We start from the raw sequence: 22287 nt of genomic DNA on the forward strand, positions 1-22287 counted from the left end.
TTCTTAAAGAACATTTACAATATATATCTACTTTAAAATAAGGGAAATTGTTAAAAATGCTACTTTTGGTGTGTCCCTTTTCAAAAATGCCCCTTTTAGATGTCCATTTTCAAAAATGCCCTTTTTTAAATCTGAAATTTTTATAAAGTTTTATTAGGTTTATAAGGTACTTATGGATTGTAACTACTACTTGAAGACTCGATCCAAGTATTTATAAGGTTTTATAAGGTCTTTTTAAAGGTTTTACAAGTTATTTTAAAGGATTTTAAGGTTTTTCAAAGGTTTAACAAGATATTTTAAAGGTTTTTAAAGGTATTTAAAATGTATTTATAAGGTATTTATAAAGTATTTATAAGATTTTAGATACATAGAAATGTAGTTTGTGTATGTTTTAATAATGTTACATACATATTTGGGTAAATCTTATATTTTTAAGAGCATTTTTTATAAGGTTTTAAAGAAGGGGTATTTTTGAAAAGTGACATTGAAAAAGAGGCATTTTTGCAAAAGCCCTAATAAAATAATTATAATTAGAATTTCATGTTAAGTCATGTGATTTTATTTAAAATTCTATTTGGAAGTGAAATAAATTTAAGAGATTTTTTCGAAAGAAATTTATAAAAGGCAATTTTAAATTATTACTACAATTTTATATTATTTTAATATTAATAATAATATATTTCATTCATTCATATTTCAAATTAAATGTAAAATTAGGTTTATTAGCTTTTTCACTAAAATTTGATTTAATAATTATTTAATATCTTTTTCAAAAGTAACATCATTGTTTGGTTATCATTCATCATAATAATATATTTATTCTGTTTCTGCATTTCTCATCATCATTCCTCAAAAAAAAATATGTTTCATTTCGCATTTCCATTTAGTTTTTTTTCTTTTGATCTTTTAGTTGTCACTATTCAAAGTCTTAATAGGAATTCTACACCTACTAAGAATTATTATATATAAAAGAAATCAAATAAATAATTTAATCTCAACGCAAATAAAGGTAAATGAACGTACACGTTTACCACTACTTCAAAAGATATATATTAATAAGATTATACAAAACTCGTAAAACCGAATACATCGGAAAAAAAACACTTAGTAAGAGATTAAGATCCTAAGTGAAGGTCATTGCAAAAAAAAGTGAAGTTTGCTTGGATCGGGAACCAAAAGGTCAAAAAACGGATTTTAGGGTTTTTGATTTTCGATCCAAGTAAACTTCACCTTCCTCGTGACATGGTTGTCATTAATTATTAGAAGATATTAATTATTATCGGCCTGCGGGCTTTGTCCAAGTAGCCCACGGCGGGGCGGGCTTGGACATCATTTTTCATGTCCATAAAATAGCGGGCCTCGCGGACAAGCCCAGGCGGATTGCGGATTCTGAAAATAAATAAATATTTTTACATAATTCTGAAAATATATATGTGAAATATATGAACATATAACAAAATTTAATGTATAAAATTATAAGATTTACAAAAAAATTAATTCTAAAAGTTTTTTTTAATTGAAAATTGTTAATTTCAAATTTTAAAAATTATTTTTATTTTTTAATTATTTTTAAAATATTTAAAACTAAGCCCGCAGGCCGGTCCGCTAACCCGTCGGGCTTAGCGGGGCGGGCCTGGACATATCATTTTTGCCCGCGGTCCTAGCGAGCCCGCCCGCTGCGATCTCATAAACATAAATGCCCATCGCGGGTTGGCCCAGATGGACGCGGGCCGGCCCGTCTGACACCTCTACATATTATCTCTCACTTAGATTTTCTTTATGTTTCTTTGTAGAGTGAAAAGGGAGTCATGCACAAGTGATCTTATATAGGAAGTGTCAAGGATAAGGATGACAGAATCAAGATATTATAAATTTCAACAAATATTAGATAAGTACAAAATCCAACAATATCTGAAAATCTACACATACTATTTTTTATGTTAATACCATTTTGGAGTTAAAATTTATTTGAATGGGATTTTTTTGAAAACTTGATGAATAGGTTATTCTATTTTTTCCCTCTATGTTTATCTTCATCTTTCCAACTTTGTGACTCGTTTTCAATTTCACTTTTACTTTCTAGGTTTGTAAATTTCATTTTCACTTATACCGCTGTCGAAACCTAAAAGCTTTTATGGTCGTGTTTGGGAAGGTACAAACACCAACTCTTTATTCGTTTGAATCTCTCTCGCCACCTCCGTCTTCTTCCATGTACATTTCTTGTCGGCCGCAAGTCCCTGCTTGCATACCGTTTTTGTTTGCTCCTCGTACAAGTAAATATCTATTGCCTTGAATCCTCTTTGTTGCTTGAAATTATAGGTCATCTTTCTTTCTGGACATATCTTAGTTTCACATTATCTATAAAAATTTTATTGTAGAATGAGTTCGTAAAATAACTTGCGCATGACCAATCTTTAAAACTCTTCTATTTCCATTATGCATCGTATTTTTATATTTTACTTTTCTTTTTATTTCTACTATTCAACAATGTTTTGTGTCTTTTTTGCAGGACTTGTGGAGAATTTAATGCATAATAATGATAAATGGACGTACGTTTGTATGCGACTGGATTTAATTTTTTTTCTCATACTCCGAGGTTTAGGTCTATTGCAAGAATCGTTAGTTCCATGAATACGTCTTTGAACAAGAAATCAAACCAGGGCAAGATATTACCAAGCTTACACTAGAACATCTACTAAATAAGGATGAAACTACCTCTGCAAATCTACGCTAGGTTTGTACTATTGTGCTTCTGGTTTTGACTAGGAATAATTGGCTTATCTATAGATTTTATGATGGTATTTCAGAAAGAAAGTTGGTATAACAGAATCAAAGATTTACATAAATCTTGTGGAAGCAAGATTTCAGTGTTAGTTGGATGTAGGTTTTTTTTTTTTTTTTTTGGTAGGAAGTTGGATGTAGTTTTTAATATATTGTCCAATTAAGTTTTTAGGATTTTGGTTTCCTAACTAGGTAAACCAGTTCTCTCTTTACGGTTTCCATTTATTTGGATGTGATCAATGTCAAGCAACATGCTTGATTTGTTATAAACTGTTTATCACTTACTAAACTTAAGATATGATAGTGAAAACATCTGTGTTTTGAAATCAGAGCAAAAATATATATCTTGTGCATGCCTAGATTTTTAGGTCGTCTGACTAAGGTTTTGATTTATGCTTCTTTAAAGCTTACAAAGCAAAAACATTTGTCTTTTGAAATCGAAACAAAAAATCGTATTTTAGATAATACATTGATATTATTATATGAGGTAGACAATTGCAGAGAGCCATGTCCTTTTTGCATATGGTAGACTCTTAAACACTCTTAAAAACAATTACTATTAGGGAATGTGACATGGCGCTAGTTCGTTATAATGGATTGATTAGTTGCAAAATCATTTTTGTTTGATCTTTTGTAGCTCGTACATCAAAACAAGCACGATACAAATAATTGTAAATGAGTTTATTGCCAAGATAAAGAGGAAATGCGTACATAGGAAAAATCAAGTTGAAAGTCCTCCTAGATTGGTTTCGTCTTCAGCACTAAATGGTGGTTGTTACAAAGGTGAAACTACTAAAAATAAAAAAGAAGTTGAGAAATTAGTTGCACTTGCAGTTATCCTCTCCATGTTAGCAGAGCCGGCCCTAAGGGGAGTCGGACGAAACATTCGCTTTGGTTCTAAATTCCAGAGGGGTAATATGTATAGATTATCTCGCCCAAAAATAATAAAAAAAAAAATAGATAGATCATCTGCCCCCAAAATCATAAATGGATTTGGCCTCACAAAACTCATAGCCACCCCTGCATGTTAGGTAAGGAATTATGGCTTTGAATGGATGATGTGGAAAAAGCGGACTAAACCGTGAACAGACTAAACCACTCTATTTTTGGAGCTGACAACAAACCGCCACGGACCAAGTTTATCTCTACGTAAAACCGGTCCATAGTTAGTCCTCCGCGGACTTGTTCTATTTTTTTCAACCCGCACTACTATGGATTATAGTTTATGACTGGTAAACAAAATGCGATCCAAACCGCAAACGGATTTGTCCACCCTAACTGTCGTAACCATTCGAACCCTATATTATTGAAAACTAGAACAAATGACAGATTTTTTTGGGACATTGATCCTTGATCAATTGTTTTTTCTTTTCTTTTTTTGGTATCTTTTAGTTTTTGTTTACCAATGAATGAATACATTTATTTGTTACAGATGATCCTACATATTGTTTGTATTTCAATATAACTAATGAAGTTGAAAACATTTAGCCCATAACATGGTTAGCTAGTGAATTATTGCGATCCTTTGATTTAGTAAAAATGTCTTCGTTTGAATAAGAGAGATACTAGTTTAAAAGCCCCTTGTCATATGTTTGTCTTTTCTTGTACTTTATTATTCATGTACATTAATGTTCACTAAGCCGTATAATAACATTAGTCTCCTGCATCCTGAGGCTCGTCTGATTTTTTAAAAAATTATAAATGATTATTCTATATCTTATATATCTTCCTCTAGATATAGAAGATGATTATGAACCTTGCATATATTTTGTAACATTTCAAATATCTCAACTGTTAGATCTTCTACTAACCACAATAGTTCATCTACTATCAACTTATTTAAAATATATCTCAACGTCTTAAGTTTTAATTGGTAACCATGTTTTAGGAAAAAATACAAATGAGAAGGAATGTGTTGTTCCCCTTACACTACGAGAAATTTTGTTTCACACCATTCATTTACATTCCTTACCAAATAAGAAATAAGAGAACAAAAATGTTCTTTTACAAAATTGAAGAGGAACAAAGACCAAAATTCCTTTTTTTTTAGATAACTATAACATAGTATTTACTGAGGGGAGACTCACAAAAATGCCCCTTTTTCAATACCCCTTTTCAAAAATACCCCATTTGGCTGTCCATTTTTAAAAATACCCTTTTTTAAGTACAAAATGACTAAATTACCTTTCTTTTAATAAAAAAATATCACAAATATATAAGGAAAACATGAGAATGTGCACACATCAAAATTACAAATTTGATTTTGTAAAAACTTGTAAAACCTTTAAAATACCTTGTAAAATTTTCCCGCCAAAATTTTTCCCGCCAAAAAATTTTTTTTGCGGGAAAAGTGATTCCGCAATTTTTTTGGCGTTAAATTTTTGGCGGGAAAAATTTACAAGGTATTTTAAAGGTTTTTTACAGGGTATTTATAAGGTTTTACAATGTATTTTAAAAGGTTTTACAACGTATTTATAAGGTATTTATAAGATATTATAAGGTTTTACAAGTTTTTTATAAGGTCTTACAAGTTATAAATACCTTATAAAACCTTATAGGTACCTTGTAAAACCTTTTAAAATACATTGTAAAACCTTACAAAACACTTGTAAATACTTTGTAAAAACCTTTAAAATACTTTGTAAATTTTTCCCGCCAAAAAAATTGCGGAATCACTTTTCCCGCAAAAAAAATTTTTTGGCGGGAAAAATTTTTACGGAAAATTTTACAAAGTATTTTAAAGGTTTTTACAAGTGTTTTGGCGGGAAAATTGCGGGATCACTTTTCCCGTCAAAAAATATTTTGTATTTTGTGGACCTAATTTTGTTTCAAATAAGGGTAAAATGGTCATTAAAAATTAAAAGAGGGCAAACTTAAAAATGGACTCTCAAAGGGGGTATTTTTGAAAGGGGTATTGAAAAAGGGGCATTTTTAACAATTTCTCTTTATTGAGACTATATATATATATATATATATATATATATAATAGTCATATATTTACAAAATATTTCTACATTTAAATAAGTTTAATAAAAAAATTCATGTTAAATCCTGTGATTTATTTTAAATTATATTTGAAAGTGAAATAAATTTTTAGAGATTTATCAAAAGAAATTTATATTAAATAATAAACAATTTCAACTATTACTACAATTTTATATTAGTTTAATATTAATAGTTGTATATTTAACATTAAATTTATAAATTTCATTCATAAATTTATATTTCAAACTAAATGTAAAATTTGTTTTATTAGCTTTTTCACTGTTGGTTTTAAAAGGTAACATCATTGTTTGGTTACCCTTCATCATAATAATATATTTATTCTATTTTTGCATTTTCTCATCATCATTCCTCATAAACAAATGTTTCATTTCTCTTTGTCATTTAGTTTTTTTTTTTTGCTCTTTTAGTAGTCACTACTCACTAGTCGGAGTCTTAGTTGCAATTCTATACATATTAAGAATTCTTATAAAAAATTATATAAAAATCAAATAAACACGAATAAATTTATCTCAATTTAAATAAAGATAAATGAACGTACAAGTTTACCACTACATCAAAAGATATATATTAATAAGATTATACAAAACTTGGAAAATCTAATAAAAATTAAATTAGAAAAAGTAAAAGTAAACTAACAAATTGACCGCTCTGATACCAAATAAAGTTTAGAAAGATTGTTTAAGAACTCAAAAATAAAGAATAACTCTCTTTATTAATCACCAAAGAAAATAACTCAAAACTTTGGTCTCTCTCTCAATCTCTTAGGGCTTGATTGGTTCTCCCGCTAGCACCCTCCTAGCGGTTGCTAGCGGTCGGTTGCGGTTGTTAGCGGTTGGTACCAATCATAGAAACCGTTCCGTACCGCTTCAAACCGCTCGAAATCGCTGAATTTCAAAAGCTCCTTCCCGCAAGCGTTTGCGGTTGCGGGCGGTAGCGGTTGGATTTAAAAAAAAAAAAAAATCAAACGTTTACTAATAGTTATTATAAAATATATTAATCTTATATATATCTTTCATCTTTGTATCACGTTCTCATCAGAAACTCTAATCAATATTCTAAAACCTTATTTTCTCAATGTCTTCCACCCAAACTGATGAAAATCAATTTGAATATTTTTTTCTTTTCATTATATATTGCTTTTCTTTTTGATTGAATATATGTTTCGATTTGTTTTCTCGAATAGAAAATTACTTGTTTTTTGATTGAATTCAACGTTATTTACAGTTTGTCCCATTACTTGATACAATTTTTGGTGTTAACTCAGCATAAAGTACTATCTTATTTAAAAATTTCTTTATTTTTGAATAATTATTTAGTACTTTATTTATGGTTTTAATTATTAAGCATGTTCAATTTTTCTAATATTATCATAATAATATATTGGTGTTTTTATTTCTTTTTTTTGTAATATTTTTTATTTTTTTAGTCATTTTTTATTTAACTGCTACCGCATCCGCTGGTTTACCAGTCATAAAACTTCCGCAAACGCATCTATTTTCAAACGCTAAACCAGTTGTTCAAAACGCTTGGTAACGCTTGAAACCGCAACCGCCCGCTTCCGCAAACTCCCGCAACCGCAACCGCAACCGCTGCGTTTAAACCAGTCAGGCCCTTAAACACAATCTTTCAAACTCTCTCTCAAAACTCATAAGGCTTACCATACCTTGGTAGCTCTATATATAGAGAGAATTCTAACACAATTTCCTAATCCAAATAGGTAAACTAACTTATTTAGATATCTCCTAAATAGAACTATTCCTAATTGGATTAGAATTTCCTTTTTCCTTAAGTTTCCTTCTTCTTCTTCAAGCTTATCCCAACATTCTCCCCCTTAAGCTTGAAGTCACCTCCACTCACATCTTCAACTCCAATAAGATCTCTCATTTCTTTAATCTTAATCCTTCCAAGTGTCTTTGAAGTAGCATCTTGCTCCTTTCTTAAAGACTGATTCTTTTCTTCATTCTTCAGTTTCTCTATCTCTTTCTCAATTTTAGAGAATTCTTCTTCTGCAATACCTAGCTGCTGTTCAGATTCCTCACAATCCTTCTTTTCTTTAGAAACAGTCATCTCCAATAACGAGATTTTATCCTTAAGATCAGTAATCTCAGATTCCATATCGAGCAATCTACCATTGCTTCCTTCCAGTTGCTTTGTCACAAATAACAGAGATGCCGAGGCAGATCTCTCCAGCTTGTTAGCTTCTTCCAATCGTTTCTCCAATTCTTTTGCTTTGTTTTGCCATTCTTCAAGTTCTTCTTTTAGCACATACAACTGAGTTGTGAAGTCTTGTTCAACAGCTCCACCAACATCACCTTCCAGTACACTCACCTTCTCTAAATTATCTTTTTCAAGTTCAGAAATCATCTTCTCTTTCTCACTCACACCCCTTTCTAAAGCATTCACAATTGAAGTCTTCTCCGCAACCTCTAATCGCAAATTACTGATAGCAGATTCCAACTGAGGAACTTCAATATAATTTCGTTGGTCCATCTGTCGTTGTAACAGAGGCTTAAATTGCTCATGTTCATCGTCTTCCTCCTCAATTACAGGAAGTTCTTCACTTTCACTTTCATCTGCCTCTTCTGCGATCTGCTCTGTTTCTTCTCTGTTTGAATTTTCTCCCATGCTCTGTTCAGGAAGCTCTTCACTCTCGCTTTCTTTATTTACACTCTCAAGATCCTTTGATAGATTCTCCTTCTCCTTCAATGCTTCATCTCGTTTTCGGTTAGATTCGTCACGTTTCTCGGTTTCAACTTCCATGTTCACTTTGTACAACCTGTTCTTTGATCGATTTGCTTTCACCAACAGATTTCCATCACGATCATGTAGAGTTAAGTAGCCTTTCTTCATTCTTACATCACATCCTGCTTCGGTTTCTTGCCCCAGACTTAAGATATTACTTTTAAGCTCAGGTATGTAATAGACATTGGCCAAGATTTTTCTTTCTCCTTTTGTTACAAACAAGATTGGACCTGTGCCTTTGATATCAATTCGTGAATCATCACCAAACCTCACCTTTCCTGTGATAGTCTCATCAATCATGGAAAACCAAGCACGATTCCCTGTCATATGATTACTCGCACCATTATCCAAGTATCAAGCGTTCTCTAAATCTTTTTCGAAGTCTTTAGGCTTTACATTCTTTTCGTTGAGATACACCACCTCATGCATCATGAGTGATTCAGCTTCTTGCATGTTATCTCCTTCATTCTCTTCAGATTCTTGAGCCTTGATTAGTTTTAGTAGACGATCTGGACATTCGGATGCGTAATGCCCTTGTTTATCACACCTGAAACATGTAATCTTGGATTTATCCAAAGATTGATATCCGAATCTTCCTCGACCTCTTCCGCGACCACGACCTTGACCTCTGCCTCTTCCGCCTTCTTGTGATGGTTGTGAGTAAGAATTAGCGTACATGAGTTTGCTTTGGTCTTCTTCTGCCTCTTCTTCATCACAAATTCTTTCTTCATAGGTCTTCAATCTTCCTACAATATCTTCAAACGATGTTGTTTTAAGATCGAGAAATTGTTCAATAGCTGCAATTATGCTAATGTATTTTTTTCGTGGTAAGCTCTTGAGAAATTTCTTAACGATCCTTGTCTCCTCAATGGTTTCACCCAATGATGCAGATTTTGTGGAAATTTCTGAAAGTTTTCCAACAAACTCGTCGATGGTGTCGCCTTCCTTCATCTTCAACCTATCGAACTCGGCCATGAGAGTCTGCAGTCTTGCCTCTCGTACCCTATCAGCACCGAGATTTCTAGCTTTAATCGCATCCCAGACTCCTTTAGCAGTTGCTTGTTTTCCAACCTGTAAGATTAGAGATTCGGGAATTGATTGAAACAGAAGAGCTCAGGTTAGATCGTTTTTCTCTTGATTGTCAAAGCCCGGATCAATCGTTTCCCAAGCTTTGTGCACACGTAGAGTAGCCTCCATCCTCATGCTCCATACGCTGTAGTTTGAGTTACTCAACATCGGACATTTAACGGATGAAGCTACTCCTTCTTTTGGTTTGGCTACAACGATATCACCCATCTTTGCTAAGTAGTTTCTCCTCTCTCACGTCTGAATGGATCTCACTGCTCTGATACCAAATAAAGTTTAGAAAGATTGTTTAAGAACTCAAAAATAAAGAATAACTCTCTTTATTAATCACCAAAGAAAATAACTCAAAACTTTGGTCTCTCTCTCAATCTCTTAAACACAATCTTTCAAACTCTCTCTCAAAACTCATAAGGCTTACCATACCTTGGTAGCTCTATATATAGAGAGAATTCTAACACAATTTCCTAATCCAAATAGGTAAACTAACTTATTTAGATATCTCCTAAATAGAACTATTCCTAATTGGATTAGAATTTTCTTTTTCCTTAAGTTTCCTTCTTCTTCTTCAAGCTTATCCCAACATCATTGATTATTATAAAATGTTCAAGTAAACAAACAAATTGACCTCTATGTCAAAAAGATATTCAATAGTACAATATTTAAGATTTAAATACTCAGTGATAATCATGGCTAGAAAAAAAATGAAACTTGCATTGATCAGGGAAAAACCAGAAAACCAGCTTTTGGAGGTTTTAATGCAAGTGTCACCTTCTTTCACGCCATGGCCATCACTCATATTATCTCTCACTTAGATTTGCTTTATGTTTCTTTGTAGTGTGAAAAGAGAGTCATGCACATGTGATCTTATATAGGAAGAATCAAGGATAAGGGATAAGGATGACAGAATCCAAATATTATAAATTTCAACAAATATTAGATAAGTAAAAAATCCAACAAAATCTGAAAATCTACACATACTATTTTTTTTATGCTAATACCATTTTAGGGTCAAAATTTGTTTGAATGGATTTTTTTGAAAGCTTGATGAATAAAAATAGGTTATTCTATTTTTCCCCTCTATGATTATTTTCATCTTTCCAACTTTGTGACTCATTTTCACTTTTACTTTCTAGGTTTGTAAATTTCATTTTCACTTATACCGATGTCGAAACCTAAAAGCTTTTATGGTCGTGTTTGGGAAAGTACAAACCCCAACTCTTTCTTCGTTTGAATCTCTCTCGCCACCTCCGCCTTCTTAATTCCATGTATATTTCTTGTCGGCCACAAGTCCCTTCTTTCATGTGTGTGTTTGCTCCTCCTACATGTAAATATCTATCGCCTTTATTCCTCTTTGTCGCTTGGAATTATAGGTCTTCATCTTTCTCTCTGGACATATCTCATTTTCACACTATCTATAAAAGTTATATTGTAGAATGAGTTTGTAAAGTAAAAGAACTTTCACATGATCAATCTTCAAAACTCTTCAATTTCCATTATGCATCGTATTTTTAGGCTTAACTTTTCTTTTGATTGCATTGCGCCTATTCAAAAATGTTTTGTGTCTTTTTTTGCAGGAGTTATGGAGAATTTAATGCATAAGAATGACAAGTGTCCATATGTAGGAAATTGGATTTTAAAAATGTTGTCATACTCCGAGGTTTAGGTATATATATTGTAATAATCGTTACTTTTCTATATAAATCTTCGAACCGCAAAAAATCTGATCAGAGCATGATGTTACCAAGCTTGCATTAGAACATTGAATGAATGAGGATATAGCTCTGTAAATCTACGCTAGGTCTATACTTTTGTGCATCTGGTTTTGACTAGGAGTAATTGGTTTGTCTATAGTTCTTGTGATGGCATTTAAGAAGGAAAGTTGTTATAACAGCATCAAAGATTTACATAAATCTTACGTAAGCAAGATTTACAGGAGTTATGGAAAGTTGTTATAACAGCATCAAAGATTTACATAAATCTTGCTTACGTAAGATTTCAGTGTTAGTTGGATATAGTTTTTAAAAATATTATTGGCTTTTATAATCCAAAAACCCAATCATATCGTCCAATTAAGTTTTTTTTAGGATTTTTGTTTCCTTACTAGGTAAACCAATTCTCTCTTTACTGTGTGATGTGATCAATGTCAAAAGATATGCTTGATTTGTTTAAATGTTTATCACTTACTAAACTTAAGATATGAAAGAGTGAAAACATTTGTGTTTTGAAATCAGAGCAAAAATATATATTTTATTCTTGTGCATGCCTAGAGTTTTAGGTCTGACTAGGGTTTTGATTTATGCTTCTTTAAAGTTCATAGAGTAAAAACATTTTTATTATGAAATCGAAAAAAATCACATTTTAGATAACACATTGATATTATTATACCGGTAGACAATTGCAGAGAGTCATGTCCTTTTTGCATATGGTAAACAATTGTTGAAACTCTTAAAAACATTTTTTTTTATATATTCAGCCCAGAAGAGCAATGGATCATGGACCTTCCAAAGATTTCACAGTTTACATTAGGCCTGGGCAAATAAACTGAACCAAAACCGAAGCAAAAAGAACCGAACCGAACCGAACCGAACCAAAAATTTGAAAATAACCGAATGGATATTAAATTTTATAATTAACCGAAATAACCGTAACCGAATTGATACGGAACCGAAATACCTGTAATACAATTATATTTTCAAAATAATTAGTTATTTATAGACCAAATAATAAAAAATACTTGAAAAATATATAAAAATAGTAAAAATACTCGAAAATAACCAAAAAATATCCAAAAATATCCGAAAATACTCAAAAATAACCGAAATATCCGAAAATATCCTAAGCAAAATAACCTAACCGAATGGATACTAAATTTTAAAACCGAAAGAACCGAAACCGAACCAAAACCGAACCGAAATTTTAAAATATCCGAATGGATACTAAATTTTAGAACCGAAATAACCGAAACCGAATAGACCCAACCGATAACCGAATGGATCCAGGCCTATTACATAATATATTTCTTACATAACATGGTTTTTTTGTCACATAACATAAGGTGGATTTAATATTAGTATCTTGATTAAAATTCGAAGTCAAAACAAAATCAAACATACCAAACGTACGTTAGAGCATCCACAATGGTAGTATATTAGCAAAGCTCGAAGTCAAACCAAAATCAAACATACCAAACGTACGTTAGAGCATCCACAATGATAGTATATTAGCAAAGGCTCTTAGCAATATTTTTATTATTAATTTTGAAAATTTTAAACTTTTGAGTTTGGGAAAGAGTTTTAATTTTTGGCATTGTCGAATGGTAATTTCTTAAGTTGGGGTTCTTTTAAAAAAATGTTTTGAAGTGATTTCGTTCTTAAAAATTTGAAATGTTTTGGTTCTTAAAAATTTTGAGTGTTTTGAAATGTTTTGGTTTTTTTAAAATTTGGTTACAACATATATATATAGTAAAGTATTTAAGTGTATGAAACTAGACAAGAAAGAAAGAAATTTTGGTTACATTTGAGTGCATGAACTTTAGTGGTTGATTTGAGTGTATGAAGTTTTGGTTACATTTGAGTGTAGGCCTGGGCATTCGGGTACCCGTTCGGGTTCGGTTCTTTTTTTTCGGGTATCGGGTCTATTCGGATAGGGGGTCAAGACCCATTCGGGTATTCTAAAAATTTGGTTCGGGTTCGGTTCGGGTTCGGGTCGGTTCGGGTATTTTAATAAAAAAAGCAAAATACCCGAAAATAACCAAAAATACCCGAAATCTAACCGAAATACCCGATTTCTCCAAAATACATTGGTTACTCTTTACCAAATATAACCAAAAATATCTAAAAATACTAAAATTATCCAAAAGAAAACTACATCATTAGTTACTTTTTAACCAAATATATCCAAATGTATCCGAATTACTCAAAAATACCTAATATATTCGGATTTATGATTGTAATTTTAGGTATTTCGAGTATTATAAATATAAATATAACTAATATTTTTAGGTGTATATTTGTATTCGGGTACATTCGGGTATTGGATTCGGTTCGGGTTCGGTTCGGGTTTTTTTTCGGGTAGGAGGTTAGGACCCATTCGGGTATTTTTAAAAATCGGGTTCGGATTCGGTTCGGGTATTTTTCGGGTTTTTCGGTTCGGGTATTCGGTTCCGGGTATTTTGCCCAGGCCTATTTGAGTGTATGAACATAAAAGAAATTGAGAACATGGCCTATACTTGTTCTAAAGGACCGGTAACATCAGAACCCATGTTACTTGCTTGGCCTTGACTTGCCTGTTCTTCACATCAACTTTATTCCCACAAAGAACAATTGGAATGTTTTCACAGACCCTGCAACATGAAATTTGACAACATCGTTTAGCAATTTGCCCACAAAACTCTACACTCCAGTCTTGACAAATCCAAAGAAAACAAGAAGTGAAACATGTAAGAGAAGAATTGTTCGAAAACACTCTTTATTGACTAAAAGCAATATAAAGAACGAGTGAGAGCTCCATCTCTTGTTTAAAGAACAAGCTGACAAAGCAATATAAACAAACACAAAATAAAAAAATTATCCTTTGTTTCCACAATTCGATCATTGGCCAATTCTCTGTTTTTTTTTTTGTTATTTATTTGACACTACCAAGTCCTGGTAATGCATAATAACATCACACAAAGCATCAGTACTACAAATTAAATGGATCAAAATTCACAGTGGACAAAAGATCAATAATACACAAAAACATAGAAATAACGGTAGATTTCTTAATGAACCAATTCATATAATGTAACAACAAAATACACAGCCCAAGAAATCAAAGAAACTCAAGAGAAGTTTGAGATTTTGAAACACTGACACCATTTTGTTGACATTTTGTGAGTAAAATTGGTTTTTGGGCAACGTTTTTACGAAAACCCAGAACCATAACGATAAACTACTTCAATGGAATAACAAAAAAGACTGGTTTTTTATACAATTTTGATAAAAGAAGAAATTTGTACCTCCTGAGCCAGTTAAGAAGTGAATCCCAGAGAACCATCTCCAAAGATTTGATATTTCCGCAGATTTAACACTCAATTCTGGATTTGGAGATTCAAAATCGAAATAACCGTAGACCTAGTTCGATTATTGTTGCTTAATGGGGTAAATGAGAGAAGCAGAGAGAAGAGAAATATGGAAGAATCTGAGAAGATTTGATCAGAGAACAATGAGAGAAGCAAAGAGTCGACAAAAAAACTCGTAACCCATTGGAGATGGTCTTAGAGCATCAGCAGTGGTATATCCGAACATGGGGTATGAGTAATTTAAAATTGAGAAATAATCAGAATAGTCCACTTTTATGTACATCCGAGTGTTAAGTTACAATCGGTTGCAAGGGTTACGTGGCGAACAAAACTTGGGTTCACCCCTAGAGTGAACCTCTTTATTCACCTCTTCTTTTTTTAACCAATAAGAATATGACATGTCATATTATATATAAATAAAATAAACAAATAAATTTAAAATCAGGAAAAAAAAAGAAATGAAACAAAATCTATATTTACTTAACGTCAACGTTGACGTTACAAACATCTTTTTTAATACAATTTATTTTATGAACAATTTTGGGTTTTTATTCACCTTAAGTTTCTAACCAATCATAATATGTCATTTAAAATAAAAAATTAAACTCATTTATTTATAAAATCTAAACCCTAACTCTTCTTTTATAAACCTAAACCGACATATAATCACGTCTAATTATAAAATCTAAACCCTAATCATCCTTTATAAACCCAAACCGACATATAATCACGTCTAATTACAAAATCTAAACCCTAATCCTCCTTTATAAACCCAAACCGATATTTACCTCGTTTAATTATAAAATCTAAACCCTAACCGTTCTTTATAAACCCAAACCGATATTTAACCTCGTTTAATTATAATATTTAGACCCTAACCGTTTTGTATAAACCCAAACCGATATTTAAACTTGTTTAATTGTAACATCTAAATGCGTTTATAAACCTAAACCAATATTTGATTTTGTTTAATCAAAAAATATATATCCTAACTCTTTTTTATAAACCCGAACTGATATATAACTGCGTTTTGGTAGCAGACTAAATTTTACAAATAATTAAATAAAATATAAGTATTTTAATTGGTTAGAAAAAGAGATAAATAAAAAGAATCATCTCTAATAATAAACCCAAATAATTTTTTTATTTTATACAAAAATATACATCCAACTTTAATCTATATCTCTCTATAAAATAAATTATATTAAAAAGGTACCTAACGTCAAAATAAGACGCCAACATTGACGTTAGTTTATGTAAAAATTTTGTTTCCTTGTTTTTCTGATTTTAGATTTAGTTTATTATTTTATTTAAATATAATATGACATGTCATAATTTCATTGGTTAAAAAAGGAGGAGGTGAATAAGGGTGAACCCAAATATTTTCCTTACGTGGCCTTTTTCTCTCTCTCTTTTTCTTTCTCTCTTTTTTCTCTTTTGCTTTAAATGATAATAATAAAAAAATTGTTACACCCATACAAGCTCTTACTAGACTAAATTCTACAGTATACTTTTTTTTTTTTTTTTTTCTGCAGTATACTTTAGTCTTGTAAAACTAAAAACCAGACTAAACGGTCTTAGCTGGTCCACATCACTACCAAGTACCACCAACATGGCAAACACAATCCCATAAAAATGAATGTCGTGCTCTCTTATGGGCCTTACCATTTGTGTGGGTTTTGCAGCTCTCAAATCACACTTGAAAAAGACGCTCAGCTTCAACTAGAACCTTTTTCTCCCTTTTTGGAAATTAACACTGACAATGATAACTTTGATCCAATCTCTATATGATAAGTCACAATGTTAAGATAAAATCTTAGTTCGGACAATAATTTGATCAATGTTGCAAGGTTACTAATACTGTAATAGGTAAGGGAAAAAAAAAGTTAAGTGCATGGGAATGACACGAGAAGTGTACGTTAAGAGTGAAAAGGTGCATAAATTTTTGAGTGAGGATAATATATAAGATTCTATCTATCTATAATTCTATATAGTGTATTTATCCCTGTTCTAAAAATCCCCGCCTAGCCCCGATTACTCCCCGCTTAATCGCTAGGCCCACCCTATCCGCCTCGATTAATGACTAATCCCCTAAAAAATCAGTAACCCGATTATTCTCCGCCTAATCCGATTACTTTCCGCCTAATCTTATATACCCCGATTATTTTTTAGATTGCAAGTATAAAAAAACTTTTTATTTTTGTTATTCAATCATTTGAATGGAGAGTTTGTGATGTTTTACAATAGCTTGTGTTCAAATTTTAATAAAAATCATAAATTTGTAATAAAAATCATAAATTTTTACAATATTTGATTAATATATTTTAAAAATATTAAAATAACCCTAAAACTAATCTCCGATTAATCCCCGATTTTAATCCGATTTTCCGATTAATCGCTAGGCCCATGCCGAACGCCCGACTAGCGCCTAGCGATTTTTAAAACAAGGGTATTTATTAAGCACTGCAACATTTCATGAGACCTAACCCTTTATTAAAAAAAAGCATTTCATGAGACCTATTATTATCCTAGTCATCCTCTACGTACACTACGCATATCTTGTTTACCATTTTAACATTTATGAATGAGTCATTTGCAAGAATAACACATTTTCAAAAAAAAAATTAAGAATATAGCACTAGATATGTATTAATTAACTAATTAACTTAAAGGGTAAGTGAAATGACCAAAGTTGGTGGTGGTGGCTCCGGCGACGGCGGTGGCTCCGGCGACGGTGGTGGTTCCGGCTATGGCAGTAGTTCCGGCGACGGCGGTGGTTCAGGCGACGTCGGTGGTTCCGAAGATGGTGGTGGCTCCGGAGACGCTGGTAGCTCCGGCGACAGCGGCGGTGGTGGCCATTGGTGATAGTTAGTGGTGAGGGCAAAATTGTAATAATATATATTACACATATGTTATAATGTAAGTTTTTTTTAAAGATTAGTTTCTTAATTTAAAATTTTTTGTTGGTTATACATCCAAATTTTCCTTTATGAATTTTTTGCCCAAAAAAAACATTTATGATTTCTGTCTCATCATTAGTTATGTATCAGACTATTGTGTTGGTTAAACTGTCCACAGACTAGACCGGTTCGATCTTCAATTGTTCCACTTTGTTTATATTCTATTTCTTTATCCCGGCTATATAATACAAGCCTGACTCATAATGGCCTGTGCATTTAACCATGTTGTTAGACAAACTGTGATTTGTTTATAAGAATTATGATTTCTTGGATTGTTTTTTTGTTGTTGCTTTTTTCGTAAATGCATTAAAAATACTAATATGTGCTCTCTATGAAAATAGAAATTGTCAATCGACAAAGCTGCCCATTATATAAGACATGTCACATGTATAGAGACCTTAAACGGAAATAGAAAAAGCTACTATAGAGTTTTTTTTAAAAAAAAATCTTACTATATTGTAGAAGTTTTCCACACATGTACAGCTTTCTTAAAGTTCAAATTCATTTTTTGCATAGACACTTGCCAAGATTCGATTCTCCCCCTACACATATTTGCTCCAAATCTAGAACAATTATGGTTGCTATTTGCCAAATAAACCCAATAAAAATTACTATTTATCATTAACTAACAAAAAATAACTAAAGCTTTTCACTGATTCCTCGTCACGTGAGACAACACGTGATTCCAAAAGAAGAAAGAAAAGTAGTAAAGCGTGGAGAGAGAGATTTGCTCAGACAAACTCGTGCGCCACGCCGTTAACATAAACCAACGTTAATTAATGCCAAAAAGTTCACCATTAGTTTTATTTATAAAAAAAATCACCATTAATTAAGTTTAAAACTTTAATATATATAAGAGCATATACAATGGGATAAGTGGAAGTGTGAGTGTGAATAATTTTTTATTATTATAATTAAAGAGAGAAAGAAAAGAGAGAGAGAAAAGATAGAGAGAGATAGAGACTTTTGCAATATTTCTGTTTATTTTAATACTTATACTCACATGTAAACTTACACTCATATGTAAAGAGAGAGACAACATTTTGCAATATTTCTCTATTTTAAAATACATACATCCGACAGAAGGATCCCCCACTGCGTGTGGTCTAACAAATCTTCATTTATAAAAAAAAAATCGCCGATATTTTTATATCCTCGCCGTCGCCGGTAACAAAACTTCACTAAACGCCGTTAAACAGTAAAGAGAGGATCCGACCCGAATAAATCCCCAATATCTTGAAAATGGTCCTCCACGTGCCAGCTGGAGAATCCAGACCCGAACCCAAACCCGGATCCAAAACTCATATCCGCAAAAAGATTATCTCCGAATAAATCGCCGCCGAAACAATCACTCATCGACGTCGGAAAACCAAAAACGTCGTCGTCTGAGAACAACGGCGCCGAGAAATCGGGGACGTTAAAGGACGGCTCCTCTTTAACCACAATCTCCGCCGTCGATACGCCGGAAACTTCCTCTTTCACCGCAATCTTCGCCGTAGACTCACCGGAGAACGGAGAGTGGAGAACAGAAACCGGCGAATGAAGACATCCACCACCACCACTGATTGAACCCGAAGTTTCTTCCACCTCCGTCGAAGCTTCTTCTTCACCATTCTCCGTCACCGGAGGAGGAGAGAAGTTAAGCAGCGCGTTAGGACCTCGCAACTGAATAGCAGCGTTATCGTAAACAATGGCAGCTTCCTCCGCCGTGTCAAAAGTACCTAACCAAACCCTAACACGTCTACTAGGATCTCTAATCTCCGCCGCCCATTTTCCCCAAGGTCTTTGTCTCACTCCACGAAACTTCCTCGCCGCCGCCGTAACAACCACCGGAGCAGTAGCGACAGTCTTCTTTCTCTTCTTCTTCATCGGCTTTCCTTTATCAGAAACCGATTCAAGAACCACTTCGTTCACGTATTTTTTGACACGACGTCGTTTTCTAGTGATTGCTTCAAAACCATCTTCTTCTTCTTCGTCGCTTGATGAATCTGTAGCGTAAGGATCAGTAACAGAGATTCGTAAGATTCTTGGTTTTGTTACGAAGTTCTTGATTTTGTTCTCTCTTTGGAGAGAAACTTTCTTCGCTGTCTCCATTTTTTTTTATCTCTCGCTCTCTTTAAAACTGTTGTAATAGTTTTATGTGTTTCTTTGTTCGTGTGTTTATATATATATAAATAAAAGTTAGGAAAAGTTAAAAAAAAAAAAAAAGGAATAAAGAAAGAAATTGAAAAAACGAGAGATTGATGCTTTGTAACAAGAGATAAAACAAGAAGATTTTCCCGGGAAAGTTGAAGAAAGCAGAGAAAAGAAGAGAGCTTTTTTGATATATGCTTATGGAATCAAGAGTTTGGTGATTTGAACAAAAAAAGACACCAAAGAAGGAGATGCTTTTTTCTTGTTTAGGGATGCATGTCTTTTTTTAAGAAATATTCCTGGGCAAATTTTTTTGCAGAGAAAAGAAAAAGAGAGTGACAAAAAAAGATGAAGAAGAAGATAGAGAAAAAGAGAGAAGCAGAGCAAAACATTTAAGTGAAGAAAGAGACTCTGAACGAAACAGAGTCTTTTATAGGATCTTGAAACGGCGGTTGCGGCGTTTTACAATCCTTTTTTTTGTCATTAAGGGAAACAAAATTATTTTAATGACCATAGAGGGTACGGTTTTAGTCTTACCTTTGACCTTAAAATTTTAATACTATATATTACTCTCACAATTTAATGGCATTATCTAGCAGTAGTAATTAAGTGTGGTTAATAGCTGTAATTAAATTCTTAAAACCTTTACGAATAATCTTTGTTTTCATTCAACTACAGGGGTGTTTTGGTCATTTGTTAACCAAGTAAAAACAAATTAGACGTGGCAGAGAGACGACAACATAGGATGTTACGTCAAAAGAACAACTCCATTCGACTTGCGTGTCATTTCACTTTTTTTTTTGTATCATGGTATTAATTGAATTTCTCTTATTTTTGACATGGGCATTTAATTAAAATTTTAATATATTAAAGTTTATATTTGTCTTTTTTAACACTCTTTATAGAAAAACTCTCTTTTTCACTGCATATTTTCACGTGAGTGTTAAACCAGAGAAAAACAAAGTGCCTTTAATTTTTGATTTTTTGGTTCTTTTAACGTGGACCGTGTTTGGCCTATTTCAAGACAGAAAAATAGTTACGTTTTTCTACAAACAAAGTAATTATAAAGTGTTGATTAGGCCAAAATTACAGAACATCCCACATAATATATGTGAAATGAAATGGTGACGCCACAATTATACTTTCATAATCAAAACTACTAAGAAAATACAATTCCTGCAAAATAATATGATTGGTAAAAGTATTTGCAAAAATTCCGATACATGGTGGGAGAAGCTACTATTTTATAATTTCTAGATTTAGAGAAATAGTTTTAAAAAATTAAAATAAACTCTATTATGATTTGTTGTTACTACAAACAATACTCCTTCAGTTCTATTTGATAAGATTTTTTAGTTTTAATTTGTTTCATTTTATTAGATATTTTATAAATTTTTATGTAAAATTTAAATGTATCTAATATTTTGTAATCATTTATACTTTCCAGTTTTTTTTTTAAAATTAACTGAATTATTTTAAATTAAAATAATTTTTGTAAAAAAAAATTAAAGTTTTTAATATATGTACTTTTCAAACAAAATTAGAAATAGAACAACATAAATTACTTAACGGTGAAAACAATTGTGATACAAAACTCAACTACGCTCGTAAATTTTTCCACATATGGTTCTGCTTGCGTATTTTCCATAACTCCTTAGAATTGTTTGGTCTAATTCTTTTATTGGTTTCACTCTATTTTTATTAAGAGATTTATACACCGATACACATTTATTTATATGCCTCATTTTTATTGGAGAAGTATAGATGTGACTAGTAGGACCGGCTTAACTATAGGGACAAACAATGCGGCCACTCTATAAATATAGATAAAACTTGTCAAAAACATACTTTTTTGGGCAAATTACTCTTAATAGAATTGTGGATAAAAAGAGTCCCATAAAAAAAATTGTGAGCAAAAAGGGTCTATAGAATTTTATTTTATTATAGCCGTAAGATAAAAAAAATTATAAAATTTTATTTTAGAAAAATTAATTTTATAATTTACATGTTTAGGGGAATATTTTAAAAATATGTCCTAGGATCCTTAAAATGTTTAAGCCGGCACTGGTGATTGGTAACATATGTGTTATGATTGATTTAGTTTGAGGTATGGATGTAATTCATAGTTAACTTAAAATTGTTGCTAATCAAAATTCATTTAAACTTTAGAATTTACGTTTTGTTGAGTATTAATGGTTGATTTACAAGTTTAAGTTATTTTTTTTATAAAATAATAAAACGAATGAAAATTTATTTTACCATATATTATAAGAAAGCTCATCTTCTGTATATATTGGGTGATATTATACTTATTCATGTGATTTGTTGACAGATACGTTGACCCCAAAAAGAAAACTTATTTACTTTATTTAAACAAATTTTACTATTTTTTTTTTATATTTTGTCAAAAGAACTAACTGAATAATTTAAACAACAAATCTCAAAAATATATTACAACTATGTTGAGCGGCAAAAGCTAAAATCTTTGTAATTCTCCACCTTCACGGGGGTGCACACGAT

At 31.8% G+C, this 22287-nt stretch overlaps 1 protein-coding gene across 1 annotated transcript; it reads right to left on the reverse strand.

Annotated features, from left to right (window-relative positions):
- Window positions 1-18598: 18598 nt before the first annotated feature.
- LOC9308622 (ethylene-responsive transcription factor CRF1) lies at window positions 18599-19834 on the reverse strand. Its single transcript, XM_021020615.1, has one exon. It carries the CDS (start codon window positions 19726-19728, stop codon window positions 18826-18828), a length of 903 nt encoding a protein of 300 aa, XP_020876274.1. The 5' UTR covers window positions 19729-19834; the 3' UTR covers window positions 18599-18825.
- Between the last annotated feature and the right edge of the window lie 2453 nt (window positions 19835-22287).

Source organism: Arabidopsis lyrata (assembly GCF_000004255.2).
Source record: "Arabidopsis lyrata subsp. lyrata unplaced genomic scaffold ARALYscaffold_6, whole genome shotgun sequence".
Taxonomy (NCBI): domain Eukaryota; kingdom Viridiplantae; phylum Streptophyta; class Magnoliopsida; order Brassicales; family Brassicaceae; genus Arabidopsis; species Arabidopsis lyrata.

Coding starts and splice junctions, on each gene's coding strand:
- LOC9308622 (XM_021020615.1), bottom strand. CDS start 19,728: ATGGAGACAGCGAAGAAAGTTTCTCTCCAAAGAGAGAACAAAATCAAG.